At 39.4% G+C, this 15,400-nt stretch overlaps 1 protein-coding gene across 1 annotated transcript; it reads right to left on the minus strand.

The window, feature by feature from the left end:
• Positions 1-893: 893 nt before the first annotated feature.
• tmem110l (transmembrane protein 110, like) lies at positions 894-15,400 on the minus strand. Its single transcript, XM_033615222.2, has 8 exons — positions 15,019-15,400; positions 12,128-12,176; positions 11,832-11,927; positions 11,618-11,739; positions 9,624-9,736; positions 8,608-8,691; positions 7,425-7,556; positions 894-2,173 (listed from the first exon to the last, which is right to left on the minus strand). Exons 1-8 carry the CDS (start codon positions 15,206-15,208, stop codon positions 2,045-2,047), a joined length of 915 nt encoding a protein of 304 aa, XP_033471113.1. The 5' UTR covers positions 15,209-15,400; the 3' UTR covers positions 894-2,044.

Below are 15,400 nucleotides of genomic sequence, written 5' to 3' on the forward strand. Positions count from 1 at the left end.
ATTTCATAGAAAGGGTTGTTTTATTTTGAAAAATATCACTACCAGAGAGTCCGTTCTTATCACATTTTTAAATTAAGATTTTAAAGAGGAATAGTTTTTCTGAAATACGCCAAGTCGAAGATCGTTACCACTCCGACATTTGTCTATTGAATATGAAGTTACAGCTGGGCCTGTCATGATAACTACTTTTGTCAGATGACATATTGTAACAAAAATAACCAAAAAGCAATGGAATAAAAACTGTAAGAATACTCAGATATTGGAAAATTGGAATGTAAAAAATAAAAAAATAAAATATCCTAAATAAATGAAACGTAAATAAATGTTAGGTGCCCGATTCTTAAAATGGTCGAGACAACCCTGCTGGAAACAAATATATAACGCGTATAACCACAAAGGAAATACCATACGATATAAAGACCTTGATAATTTTTGCTGACTCAATACTGTAATTATCATGACAGACCTAGTAATAGCCAGAAGCTTGTTAGCTTAGCATAGCACAAATGCAGGAAACAGGGTGACACAGCTAGCCTGTAAAAGTCACTGCTCCCCCCCAAAAAAAAAACCTCCCTATAAAAACCCTTGTGAAACCAGTGTTGTTTTTACACATCAGATTTTGTACAATTAAAAAACACGGCATGTTGATTTGTGAGCTTTAGAGACGCCGTTAGGTGGATTTTGTGACCTTTGGACGGAGCCAGGTTTCCCCGTTCCCAGTCTTTATGCTAAGCTAAGCTAACCAGCTGCTGACTGTAGCTTCAAAGTTGAAATATTTGGTGTACAGACATGAGAGTGGTACAGAAAATCAAACCTGTTCGGAAAATTTAAATGACGGATGGATGTTTCAGACTCAGTGTGCAAACGCGATTGACACGTGAGGTTGTGTGTGGTTTTTTTTGTTTTTTTTTTAAACTAACGACAATTCTGGATGGGGAAAAAAACGGACTCCCCCTGGGATATTCTGGCTTCATTTTTGTACATTTGGAGGAATTGGAGACTCCTCTTCAATTTTATACAGTCTGTGATACTGACAGTTATTTTAGAATAAGTCAGACTTGTTTTCTTCTAAAATATCAAGACATCTGTCTCAAGAAATTATGACTTTTTTCTTGTAAATCTTTCCCTTAAAACTGAGGATTTTTTCTCATAACATTTACAACTTTTTCTCAAATATATTCTGACAATATTCTAAAAATCTCATATATTTCTCCCAACAGTGGCCCCAGTACTCCATCACATACAACAAATAGCATGGCCTTAAAGAATTTCCTGCCCACATACACATTTTGTTAAAAGCAACCAGTTGCAAAGAACAAAAACCTTTCCATATTACCGCAACATGTTTGGTGCGTCATGACTGCAGCAGCCAAAAATGTTAAAAACATGTGCGTGGTTTAAAGAAATAAAACCCTCCTTTAAAATGAAAGCAAGGAGCCAGAGGGAGAGCATGGTAGAATGACTATAATTACACATTAATTAAAAAGGTCGATTTCAAGCGTTTATATTCGACGGAGTAAAATCTTAGAGCACCTATATAGATCTATATACTTCACTTGCCCCTCTTTGGAATATGATACACGATAAATGACTCTCTTTAGAGCAACATCATTTCCAAAAGTCCCCAGTGTGGAGACTGATTTATCTCAGCCTTTGTCATTACCACCCGTACATTTTGCCCCACAGGCGCTGCCCTCCTTAATAATCTCTCTCCACACACGTTCAGTTGTGGTTACTCTGATGTGCTCTTGCAGATAACGGAGGCAGCAAGGTGAGAGGATAATTCCCAAAATGCTATTGGATTTACATGCATACACTGAGTCAAGCTCCGGTTCAGTGCAGAGGAAGGCAGCTGAGGCTGTAGTGTTCACATTCACAGGTTATATGACCTTTAATTGTGCCTTTGCTTACATAGAAGCTGATTAGTTAGACCTCTGACGAGTTAAAGATGCAAGTTTTTGTGTGTGTTTGCTCATATTTAGGCTCTTTAAGAGTGTTTTGTGTGGACAGAGGATGGACGGCTAGGAAGAAGCATCACCTGGGTTTATACCACCACCCAGCTGGGCCTCAGTGGTCCTCCAGAGTACTGTACATGAGGCACTGGTTCACTGTCGCCTGGGTCTTCCTCCCCCTCTGAAGCCTCGTCGGTGTCCGTCTCGACAGTCAGTAGAACCTGAGAGAAGACAAGAGATGATGATGAATTAGAGCTGAGTGATATGGCCTATATATATCACGATATTTATCTCGATATTTTGAAATCTCCACTAAATTGCTGGACACTGTACTGTACTTGTTGAAAGTACTGTTATAATAAAGTTAAACAAAAGTACAGTTATGATAAAGTTAAATAAAGTACTGTTATAATAAAGCTAAATAAAGTAGTTATAATAAAGTTGAATAAAGTACAGTTATAATAAACTTTAATAAATTGCTGTTATAATAAAGTTAAATAAAGTACTGTTATAATAAAGTTTCATACAGTGCTGTTATAATAAAGTTAAATAAAGTACTGTTATAATAAAGTTTAATAAAGTGCTGTTCTAATAAAATTAAATAAAGTACTGTTACATAAAGTTAAATTAAGTACAGTTATGATAAAGTTACATAAAGTGCTGCTACAATAAAGTTAAATAAAGTACAGTTATGATAAAGTTAAATAAAGTACTGTTACAATAAAGTTAAATAAAGTACAGTTATGATAAAGTTACATAAAGTGCTGCTACAATAAAGTTAAATAAAGTACTGTTATGATAAAGTTAAATAAAGTGCTGCTACAATAAAGTTAAATAAAGTACAGTTATGATAAAGTTAAATAAAGTACAGTTATGATAAAGTTAAATAAAGTACTGTTACAATAAAGTTAAATAAAGTACAGTTATGATAAAGTTACATAAAGTGCTGCTACAATAAAGTTAAATTAAGTACAGTTATGATAAAGTTACATAAAGTACTGTTATGATAAAGTTAAATAAAGTACTGTTATGATAACGTTAAATAAAGTACAGTTATAATAAAGTTCAATGAGGTTAAATTAAGTAAAGTTAAAATAAAGTTAAATAAAGTGCTGTCAAAATTAAGTTTAATAAAGTACAGTTCTAATGAGGTTAAATTAAGTAAAGTTAAAATAAAGTTAAATAAAGTACTGTTATAATGAAGTTAAATAAAGTACAGTTATGATAAAGTTAAACAAAGTACTGTTATAATAAAGTTAAATGCACCTGGGGGCTTTTACATTCTAAAAGCTTTATTTTACATATACATTTGTACTTGTAGGGCTATAAGTTTACGTCTTTAGTTCACAGAAGCTGGTTATTGTTGTGTTTATGTCAAAATAATGTTTCTCAAACATTTTCACATCTTTGATTTTGTGATTTACATGCCAAAATGATCACAGTTCATTTGGGAAAGACAAGTTCATTTTACAGGCTATACATCATCAGCCCATGGAGGTCTGCTCGCAGTTGCGTCTATTCGGACATTGGACCTCCCGGATTATGATGATCATTAACTGCGATTAGATCGTTCTGATTAATGACTGACCATTAAGACGTGTTTCTGATAAATATTTAAATGTGCACAATAATAACCTTTCACTTTGTAATCATATTTTTATTTGTTATCTTTTGCGTATGTGTGGCTGCTCTGTGTGTGTCGGAGCAGAGTGCACGCGCGTTGTGCACCCGCCTAGAGACACATATTACTAACTTGTTTAACAACGAAATACTGCGCCGTTGACTTTAGACCAGGTTTTTGTTGGTCACTGGCGCATTTGCTTTTTATGTCATCTAACTAGCAACGCGCCATGACTGCGCCTGACCACTCCTCATTTTTAGACCAACACACCCAGAGAAGCGCAAGTTCATGTGCTAGTTAGACGAAGAGGGTGCAGGGCGTGAAAATGACAACTGCGCCTGCGCTTTAGACCATCTAAATAGGGCCCTTTCACCCAGGGGAGAACGGTTGGATATGTGTGTGCGTGTGTGTGTGTGTGTGTGTGACGTAACATGTTTTTTCCAGTGTCTTGAAAAATGACAATTTATACTTATATAATATATACATATATACTTATATATATATATATATATATATATATATATACACATGTGATGAGTGCAGGCCACAGTAGCACAGCACAAAGTACAGTCAGGCACCAATCTGCTGTTTTGTTTGGATTCTGCATCCTCAACGAAAAGCTGGGAAATATCTCAGCTCTGCATTCCCAGCCTAAAGTGGAAAATATCCCTGTTCATTCTCAGCCTGGAAGACGCTCTCCAGCAGCAGCAGCAGCAGCAGCAGCACAGATTCAAATCCCAATGGAGCAAAATTCCAAAACCATAAGACATTTACAGCATCTTAAACCTCCACATGTTGCTTTATGTTCTGGTTTGACATGTGATAAAGCTGACATAAAGACCACTTTGAAGAGCAGATTCAGATATCAGGATAAAGACAGGAAGTACATCACTGTTATTTTTTGTTGCTAATACCAGGGGCTGACTGTCTCCACTATAACCTTGATGTCACAGCGCCAACGCCAGCCACAACAACAGCACTGTGACTATAGTTGCGACCACCACCCCCACCAAGACCTCATCCAAGTCAATGCCTCTCTATCTGTCGTCCTCCTCCACTTCACTCCGCTTTCCATAACATCAGCGCGTGGAAACGACTCCTAAATGTCACTTTTATTCCCGGGAATGAAGGCTTGATTTATGGCTGCCTGGCACAGGACCAAGGACAAAGGCAAGAGAAGGAAGGGATAAACACTCTCATCCCACTGAACACGAGGGTCATGTACCCCAGCAGTCATTTTCCCTGATGTCTGTCAGTTAAATCTTTCCTGAGAAAGAAGGAAAATAACTGACATGGGTCTCTTTCTGTGATGTATGAAGGAGGCAGCTATTAAAGTGATTTCCAGAACACAACAAGAAGCCTGTTTTTCACCATCAGATAAACCAGCACTCGACCTAGAACTCACAGGGTCAGATTAAAAAGTCTGATCATGAGTGGTGTATACCACGCAACTGCAATGTCACCAGTTTGAGTCCACCCAGGGACTTTTGTTCATCACCATCTGGTACGCTGCTGCTGCTGCCAAGGACAACAGCAGAGCGCAGCGTATCATTTGCGCTGCATAGAAGGTGATTGACTGCGATGTACTGCAACAAATTTTTTGTCACTCTCGACTAGCAGAAGGCTGAGGTCCATCAAAACCTCACGCCACACAGACCTAGTTAGCAGCGCTGCTCATTGGACGATTACAGCTAGTAACACGGCATTTCTGCAGAAACACATTGGTCACCTCTCTAGTTTCCACCCAGATTGCCCAGGTGAGCAAGCAGCTTCATTTTTTAGCCACAAAATCCCTTGAGCATTGTTAACAATGTTAGCACCACTAGCTGTGCCGACACTGCTAACAATAGGCCCTTTTACACTGCCAGATTTTCGGTGAATGTTGGGCCGTTTTGCCGGCAAGCTGCGAGTGTTTAGACACAGAGCCGGATTGACGAGTTGACCCGAGGTGCTCGCAGGGTAGTCATATTGGCGGAAGCTTTTTGGTTTAAAAAGAACAAGGTGACCTCCACAACAGGAGGGGCTGTTGAAGACTTGTGGGAGGAGCTGTTGATGACGCTGCACGTGCGACCCACTGGCGGGGATAAACAGGAAACAGCTGATAGCAGGAATTAGCGAGCAGCTAGTAGAAAGAGGGAAACACAAACCTGACAGACACTGTAAAGATGAGCAACAGGGGAGACAAGGAATTGCGCGCCCTCCTTGTCCTCGCAAACAAAGAGGCCATTAACCGTCAGATGACGGGGACGGTGAAGAACGGGCCGACTTACGAGAGAATCACCGAAGGACTGACCAGCCGCTGCTTCCCTCCCACGTCACTGTTTACGTCACACGCTGAGCTACACGTTTTGTTACTTGCTCACGCCCCCCATTGCCCCGAAAAAGGCACATTCTGTATAAACAAAAGTAGGTAGGGGGCATTTTGCTGCACTCCCCGATTTTGCTTTTATACTGCCAATGCTGAAAAAAGACTGATTGGGCTTTCCTGCAAATTTGCACAATTCCTGTTTAAAAAGGGCTAGTAGTTAAAAATGCTAAAGGGATTTTGCAGCTGATAATTGAGCCGCTTACTCACTGGGGCCATCTGGGAGGAAACCAGAGGGCGGTCTTTCATGTTTTCACAGCAACACGGAACAGACCTGTTAAGCAACCTTGAGAAGGAGCATTTCTGTTAACAACAAATGCACGAATGAGTGACAGGAAGTGGCATCGCCGGACAAGACAATGAAACGGGAAGAGAGCGCGACCAACGGCAAACAGCAGGAAGCATGGCCCGGGGGAGTCCTCCAGGTTGGGCTCAAGTACTTCTAAAGCAGTTCGCTGATATTAAAGAATCATTTGAATAAAGGTTTGATGCACTGAACGAAAGATTGAAATCTCTGAAAAAAGAATTTGCCTTTTGAAATGCATCTGCAGGACAAACACCGCTCAAAAACTTCACCAAAGCACAACACAGGCTCTTATTTTCGTCCAAAACCTGGGCTTCTGCAAGGACTTTTTGTTGCCATGATAATGATATAATGAGATACTATCTTAAGGCAGGAAAAAGAATCTTGAGAGAATTAAAAAATTTTGCATTTTATTCTGAGGGTGAAATAAACCCTCCACAGTAAACCAGAATCCACCAATTCAACAACGGAGGAGAGTGAGAACAGTCTGACTCAGTGTTTCTTGGACCGAACTCATCTGGGTTCATTCCTCCTTAGATCAAGTGCAGAGAGAGAAAATGTGTGTGGTTAGTGTGTGTGTGTGTGTGTTTCTGCGCCGTGCTCATCCCACCAAAACAACAGGTGCAGTTGACACCCAGCGTGACCGTGTGGGTACAGCAACCATTAACCATCAACGCCCATTTTCACACACACATTAAAGTCTTAAAGATATTAAGCTGTCACATTCCTGTTTGGGAACGAGCTTCAGAAAACTTTTTTGTACCATCAAAAGTAATCCCTTTAAAAGGCCGGTGAGTCACTTCCACAGCAGATGGGTCTGTTTGATTTCTCTAAGTGGGTCGTTAACAGGCATTTGACTTATTTTGAGGTTATTTCGACTATTTTATTAAAACTCTTAGACATTAAATGCTAACTGGAATTTATAAGACTCAACAATGAAAACGCGGGAACAAAAAAGTTTGGTTACATGTTTTGGACGTGAGAAACTTTTGCTTTGGAACAAAGTCACGATGTTTGTATCATTCCTAATTTCCGATCTAATGAACCTGAACAGAGAAAATATCCAGAACGCAGCAGGTGCTTTCATTACGTCAGCGACTAAAAACAACAACCAGCTGTTAACCAGAGCTTCACACTGTTCTGATCTGTTGGTGGTCTCATTAAAGCCTCAGTTATTCTCACCCGTGACTCCTCACTGTTCACCCAGGGCAGGGAGTCGGCCTTCTTCACGGAGCTGTCGCAGGAGTCGTCCAGGCTCTTCATCGTCTTGTACTTCCTCATCGTCAGGCTGTCCACCACCCAGAACATGATGGACTGCAGGAGGAGCCAGAGAGACAAGACTAAGGTTACTAAAGCTGCAGGGATGAACTTTAGTCTTATTAGAAGACCATAACAAGTAGGGCTGTAGTCTCCTGGTCGATTATTTGGTCGCTATGCTCTCGTCTGAACAAATTCTCATTGGTCGAATAATTGCCGTGTTGCTTTCATAAGGAGAAAAGTGCTACATCAACAGTTTTCCAGGATTAATCCATTACTTCCTGCTGTGGGGGGACAGGCTAAGTTACCTGTGAAAACGGAGGTGTTTTGAAAACACCCCCGTTGTTTACGCTACGTTAAACCTTCCCACCCTCTCAGCGTCACGGTGACGCAGACCTCCTCTCTGTAAGCTGAAACCATTTCCCTCAGTGGAAACAAAGCTTGTATTTAGCTAGGCTAATTTATACAATGCAAAACGCCATAAGCTGGCGCTAATAACGTTAGCATGTTGTATTTGTTTGGAAAACGTGTTTAGTATAAGACAGTTGTTCTGTCTGTGAATCTTGTGACTTGTAATGGAGCCACATTGAGTGCCCTTACCTTTGTTAAATGTAGCTGTTGTCCCTGGCTTTATATGAGAAGAGGGAAATATCGCCAGTAGCTAGGCCAATTTACAAAAAAATGAAAATAAAAAATAAAATGCCATAGGCTTGGGCTAATAACGTTAGCATCCAGTTAAAGACAAGTGTTTGTCTGTGAATGCTGCGAGTTATAGTGAAGCTGATTTGTGTACTTGTGTTTGACATTGTCTCTATTAAGCCATGTTTAATGTGTGTTTAATGTGTGTTTTGAATCAGCTAAACTTTACAGCACTTCACACAGTCCTTCACTGCCGACTAGTGTTTTGGAGGTGTAACTGCAGAGTGACACAGACACACCACCGCAGAAGTAAAAATAATGTGCAGATTTTTTTTTTTCCCACGACTAATCGATTAGTTGAAGATTATGTAACATTTCAGTCGACCAAGATTTTCTTAGGTTGACTACAGCCCTAGTAACAATACACTGTGAGGTAATGGGACAGCTAGCTTAAGGAAGCGATCCTCACGTTCACTATGAAGGGCACAATGAGCATGACCAGCACCAGCTCCAGCTGAGGGTTAGCAATGTAGCTCAGCAACACCTCCTGCAACTGGAAGAGAAGAGGGGGAGGTTTAAGATCAGGCTGGTCAATCACATACATACAAATTATGTATGTTTTACTGTAATTTAGGATGATATCGCAATAATATAAATGATAAATCTGAATGAAATGGGTCATAACAGTGTAAAACAAACACAAATTGGAGAGACGAGACGTGACTCCCAACTATCCCGCACCAGAACAAAGTACGCTAATAATAATAATAATAATAAGACTAACATTTATAATCAGCGTTTGTCACAGAGCACGGAGATGATCTTTAAACAAAGGAAGCAGGGTCTCAAAACAACACAGAGCTTTACACAATTAAACTCTCATCGTGATATAAATAAATAAGAAATAAACAAATAGCTGGCCCTTTTATTTCTGAGAAGGCCATCAGTTGCTATGGCAAAGGCTAATTTGAATAAACAAATATGATCTCCAAAGTCATGCAAACAAATTGTCCTTTAAATACATTAACACTGACTCTATGTTTCCTTTAGAATCAAAAAGCAACTCGTTTTTATCCCCTGCTTGTTTATTCTGTCTCTAGTCTTGACAGCTTTCATCTCTAAATGTTTCAGAGGATTTCAAACAAAAGAGAAAATAGAAAGGAGAGAAGATTGTTGAAATCTGCAGATCTTTCTCACATAGTCTTGGTGACCTGGCCAAGATCGATTCGGGATGTTAGTCACAGTAACAGGAGTGCAAACCTGTTTTCAGTTGAAGTAAAGTGGGCTCATTTGTTCATGAACTGACCACGTTAAATCAAATCCAGTCACAGTCTCGGATGCTGTTCAGATTCTACCATTTCCTCCTGTGCGTTTGGCAGAAAATCTACAAGACTCTTCCTCATGCCAGATGTATCATAATGCCACAGGACCCCATGTTTCCCACAGGACCTGAACGCAGCACAAGTAGCTGTATGTGCTTCTTACTTTGGACCATCCGGGGACGAGCAGCACCAGGCTGATGACACCTTTCTCCAGCACCATGATGAGCAGGTAGACGCCACACTGACCGAGCCATGCTGCTGCCTGAGGAGGGTCACCTGGAGGAGAGAGGTCAACAAACATCTGTGAAATGACTAAACACTTCACTATAGAAGATTTCAAGCACAGCCAGTCTTCACGTTCAGGTCTTAAGCAAAAGCAGGTCTTTTAACATATGAAATAATTTATTATGCTCCAAATGTAAAGACTGTATACAGTATTTTAGTTTATAGTATTTCTTTTGGCCCACCATTTTTTGATTTCATTTCAGAAATTCTGATGATTTTTTTTAAATTATCATTATTTGAATTTAATTGATTATTGATTATTATTTTTCATTTTCTTCTATTATTTATTTTGGCCCACCAGATTTTTTTTTTAAATTTTCATTTTATTTGAGGAAAAAAAATATATCATTTTATTTTAATATTATTAATTTTGACCCATCAGATTTTTATTTTATTTATCAATTTTGATGAAAACACAAAGTTATTTATTATTTTTATTTTATTATATGTTTTGACCCACCATTTAAAAAAATCATTTTATCTGTTCTGATGAAAATTTATTTAGCAATTATTTTAGAAGTATCTATTTTAACCCAGCAGATTTTCTTAAAATTTCATTTGATTAATTGATTTCTTCTTATTATTTAATTTTATAAAATTATTTATTTTGGTCCACAAGAATTTTTTAAACATTAATTTTATTCATTTTTAGGAAAATAAAAAAGAAATATCATTTAATTTTAATATTATTTATTTTGACCCATTAGATTTTTTTTGCCAAATTTTCATTTTATTTACTTTGATGAAAATCAAAATTTATTTATCTTTTTATTTCACTATTTTTTTTGGCACGCCAGATTTTTTTTTTTCATTATATTTATTTGAATAAAACTAAAAAAAAGTATTTACCATTTCATTTATATAATTATAATTATATATATATATATATATATATATATATATATATATATATATATATATATAAATTTATTTTTTTCTCAGTAATTAATTTTATTTTGAGTTTCTGCATATCTCAAACCTGTTTGTACTGTGCAAAGCTCCTTGTAGTAAATTTTTGCATGACACATCCAGGATAAATCAAAGTTAATTTCATTTTGTTTGCAAGAATTGTAGGTTATGGTTTGTGAGGAAACCCTAGATTCATTACAGTTTGCATAATAAGAAGACACTTGAAAAATATAGGCAGAGGACAGTGGGTCACAGGTGATGATTCAGAAAGATTACTACTGTATGTGCCTATACACTGAGTTTAGGGAAAATCCATAATTCCACTGTAAACAAGCTCCACTTTACAGACACTTTACATAAATATGTCAAGATCAAAATTGCACTTTCGTACTCTATTTCAATATAAAACTGAAAACATAACTGCTCTGCATCTTGTGCAGGATCTTAACCTGAACCTCTCCTAAAGATGTTTTGCACAGGTGTCTCAGCAGGGCAGACACAAAGGAGGACAAGTCTGTCATTAGGACAGGAAGAAGGGAGGAGGAGGACACAAAGACAGACAGAGACGAAAGGAGGGAAATAGAGGGTTGAAACAAGAAGTTAAGAAACTACTGATCAAATATAAATTGACCCTGATCATTAAAGAGGGCTGACATGGAGACGTGATCAACCTCGCAAGCTGTTTCCTTGAAATTTTCCATCACAAAAGAGAAGAACGCAAAAGAAAGAAACAACAGTAGAGTGAAAGAATGAGTGTAATAACTGGCGAGGAGTTAATCCCCCTCTGAAGCCACTGGGAATGTTTTCTAGACGGGGCTGCAGCTGGAGACACTGGCACTCCTCCCTGTCTGCCTCCAGTGGGTCTCCAGCGCTCTCCGGTGGCAGAAACAAGAGCTGCAGCTTGGTGCAATTTTCCAAGGAAATTCTCAAGTACAACTCACTCTCAAAATTAATTTCACTCACCATATTCTCCGAACATGAGCAGCGTCCACTGCTTGTACTCCACTAGTTTGGACACCAACTTCACAGCAAGCCAGATGACCAGCATCCCCAACGTGGCATCCAGCAGGAAGTTCATCAGATATCTATGATAAAGGGGATAAATTGCATTCTCAGTGATGGCCCTGGCAGCCAAATACATCTCATCATGATTTGTTTGTGCTGATAAGTAACTCACAGGGAGCATGGGTCCTCTTTGGTGAGCGTGGACAGGAAGACGTTGGCAAAGTGGATGAAAAGAGCACCGATGGCCTGTTTGGACGTGTCGAAAAACCTGGAGAAGAAAGGAAAGGAACCAGTATTGGAAAATGTGAAGCTTTTAATTGTCAGGGTTTGATCAATCCCTGAGAGACGTGAGGGTTCAACTAACAATTCTTTACTTTAATAGACTTTACTCATCGACGTAAGTGTGTAAAATGCAAGGATGTTGGGCAAAATAAAGTAGACAAAGAGGAAAGAAGAAACATTTCTGACCAGATTCTCCACGGTCGTCTGATCCCAACAGGCTCCCGGAACCTCTTCACTGCAAACAAAAAAGCAAACCAATCAATTAATCAATAACTTTCCCACTAGGAGTACGTTTATCCTGCTAAAACCGTAACACAGTTTCTTTGCCGTTTCTTTGTTTGTTTGACCTTCACTGTGAGCCTCATCTCTGCGCAGGGCTGCAGGGCAGAGGGGGAGCGAGGACACATGAAGCGCACACGTTCACATGTGGTTTTTTTTCTCCACGCTGCCACAACACTTCATTCCTCCCCACTGGGCTCAGGGTGAACAGACGCCCACTGTTCCTCTATCTCGCCATCTAACAAGGTCAGAGAATGTGACTCGGCATGTGAAAACAGGAGCAAGGCTTCCTGCAGACATGTTTTACATCTGTAAACTTATAGTAGCAGTGGGTTTTTTTTAGAGCGCAGCATAACTATACACACTTTTCTTCACTTTATACTGCAGTTTTCAAACTTTTTAAACCATTTAAAGTGGTTTCATATGGATTGCTTAAAGGCTGAAACAATTATTATGGATTTAAATAGTGAATTAATCATTAAAGTCGTTCATCAAGATCAATATTTGCTGATTCAAGCTTCTTAAAAGGTGAAAATTTGCTTGTTTTCTTTGCATATCTTCTGGATTTGGACCGATACTCTGACAAGGCAAGTTATGTGAAGATGCACCCTTGAGGTCTAGGAAATTGTGATGGGTGTTTTTCATGATTAAAAAAAAAAAAAAAAAAAAATCAGCAACCAACAGTTTAATTAATAATGAAAACAATCATTAGCTGCAGCCCTAGATTACTTACACGTCTACCTTTCTCAAAACTTCAGAGGGTGTGAGGATGATGGTGCCAAATTCCTCTCATGATAGACTGGAAAAACAGGCATTGCACAAACCACCAGATGTCAGAGTACGTATCCAAACATTTGCTCTGAAACTCTGTCAGCTAACAAACTTTCCTCTGCACAAAAATCCTCAAATGTGATGTTTTTTTTTTAACATAAAACTTTGCATTAAATAGCTGTGGTATCTGCTGGATGTTGAGCCTTTATCAGGACTCTGAATGCAGGAGCGATGACGAGTCAATGGAAGGAAACTCACAAAAATAGCTTTGAGGAAGAGCACTCTAAACACAGATAAGTAAAGGGATGCATGGTGCAGGCACGGCTCGGCTGTGACTTGGCATACTGCCACTTAATGCTCTGCTGCACACAAATAACGCGGTATAAATATAAACAGATGCATGTGCTTCGACCAAGAGGGACACTTGCAAACATGCTGTGAACGGGGAAAAGGGGGGAAAGAGAGGGTGGCGAGGTGGGAGGTATCGATTTCTCTACTAATAAGTAACTGAGTGGAGGTTAGAGCTTATTGATCTCGCTGCCCCCTCAAGGCCTGGCCTAATTCTGCAACACTTCACCGCTCCCAGGCTTCAGCTGCTCTGAACCCTGCTGCTTGATCAGCTGATGAAATCCCCATGACTGCACTGACCTTTTAAACCTACACTCTAATTATTAGATCATACGCCGACACACTCATGAAACAAGTGGATGCTGCACAGGATGCATTTCAGTGCAGTGCTTATGTAAAGTAATTGTCAGAATATGTTTTTTTAATCAACTGACAGCCAAGACACCTGGTGGCTGACTGATAAACAAAACCTTAAACTTAATCCAGGAAGTTGTAAGTAAATCATCACCTGACATATGACTTTGAATGCCTGTGCATTAAAACAAACAATACGGAGCTCCTAAATGGCTCCAGGGCTCCTGTTTGACTCAGTACCAACCCCACCTTTCAGCTTTGACTGCCACAGAAGTATTAACTGTTGCCTGTGGTGCCAAAACTGCTCAGATGCCCAACATTCTCCGAGTCAGCTGCCACAGAATCACAAGTTATTTGGCAGTCAATAGCCATTGTTCAGAGTTAATCCACACTGTGGTTGGGAAGGAGCATCTTGTTTTGCTGTTAAGGGAGGAACCTGAAATTCAGATATACTTCACTTGTGACATAAGGCTGCATCACAATTAAAAACATACAGACAGATACTAACTCTGAAGGTAAAGTTTATTGAAATCAACTGTGGCATTGCTTGGCTGGCACCCAGTGCTATGTTTGCTTAATATTAAATCTCAATGAACAAACATATGGAGATTTTGTCAGTATATTGTTGGCAGGTGTTTTGGGAATTAAGGGACTACAACAACAAAGCCCTGAATCCAGAAAGTGCCATTCTGTCATGGCTTCCTATGGCAGAATCCCCATGGCAGACCTTGCCTTAAAAACATGGCAATTTGTGATACTGCTTTCCTTACAGGCACTCATACTGGTGTGGCAGGCATAACTTGATAATCTATGGTTAACTTGCGTCTAAATGGCGAATTCGGCGTATCGATATGTCACAAAATGAGCCTAGTTTTATTACAACATGTACTTAATGAATGATTGGTACCAACTGCTTCTGCTCTTTGCAGCGGTCCAATCTGTGGACGTGGACGGTGTTTATGGCGTTAACTACTAACAATTAAGCTTAATTATTTCGTAATTTGTTACATTTACAGCATTTAGTTCATGCCGAATTTTAGACAGAACCCTTATTAGTTAGGTAATGTATAAAACTGATCAACTTGGGTTTGCGTTTTTGTCGAGAAGCACCCCAGTGTTAAATTAGCATATTTTTCAATGGAGTTCGGTGCCGAGCTAATGAGGCTCCGCGAAAACAAACGTCAACAAAACGCCACGTGGACTAGTGCAGCCTTTTAAACGCTGGTTTCTGCACTTTGAGTTTCGTTCACCTTCTCCTTGTATAAACACACAAAAGACTGAGATATTTAAGATGTGTTCAGGAACAAGGTGATGTTAACACTCACACATCAGCGTGCTGAAGGCAACGATGGCCAGGAGTCCCTGGATCAGGACGCCGAACCTGTCCGTCAGGGCTCCGTTGTCGCAGCCGTGAGGATTCGCCTTGTTGATGTCGGACATGTTTGTGACTTCAAAAACACCTTTGTCCAGGAACCTCTTCACCAAGAAGACCCCGCTGTATCCGTACATGTCCATGTTGAGGCGATAAAAACAACACGGAGACAAAAGGAGCACTCCCTCGGTGCGCTAAAAGGGCTTAACCTTTCTTTACCAGAGAAAAACAAACCGCCAGATTTTCAACTTCCGGTTTCTGATTCAGGGTGAAGTTTTCCGTCAGTGTTCCCAGAAGATGATGCTACATCTCATGATGCAAAAGCAGACAAGGAC

This window comes from Epinephelus lanceolatus, chromosome 23 (assembly GCF_041903045.1).
Source record: "Epinephelus lanceolatus isolate andai-2023 chromosome 23, ASM4190304v1, whole genome shotgun sequence".
NCBI classification, from domain to species: Eukaryota; Metazoa; Chordata; class Actinopteri; order Perciformes; family Serranidae; genus Epinephelus; species Epinephelus lanceolatus.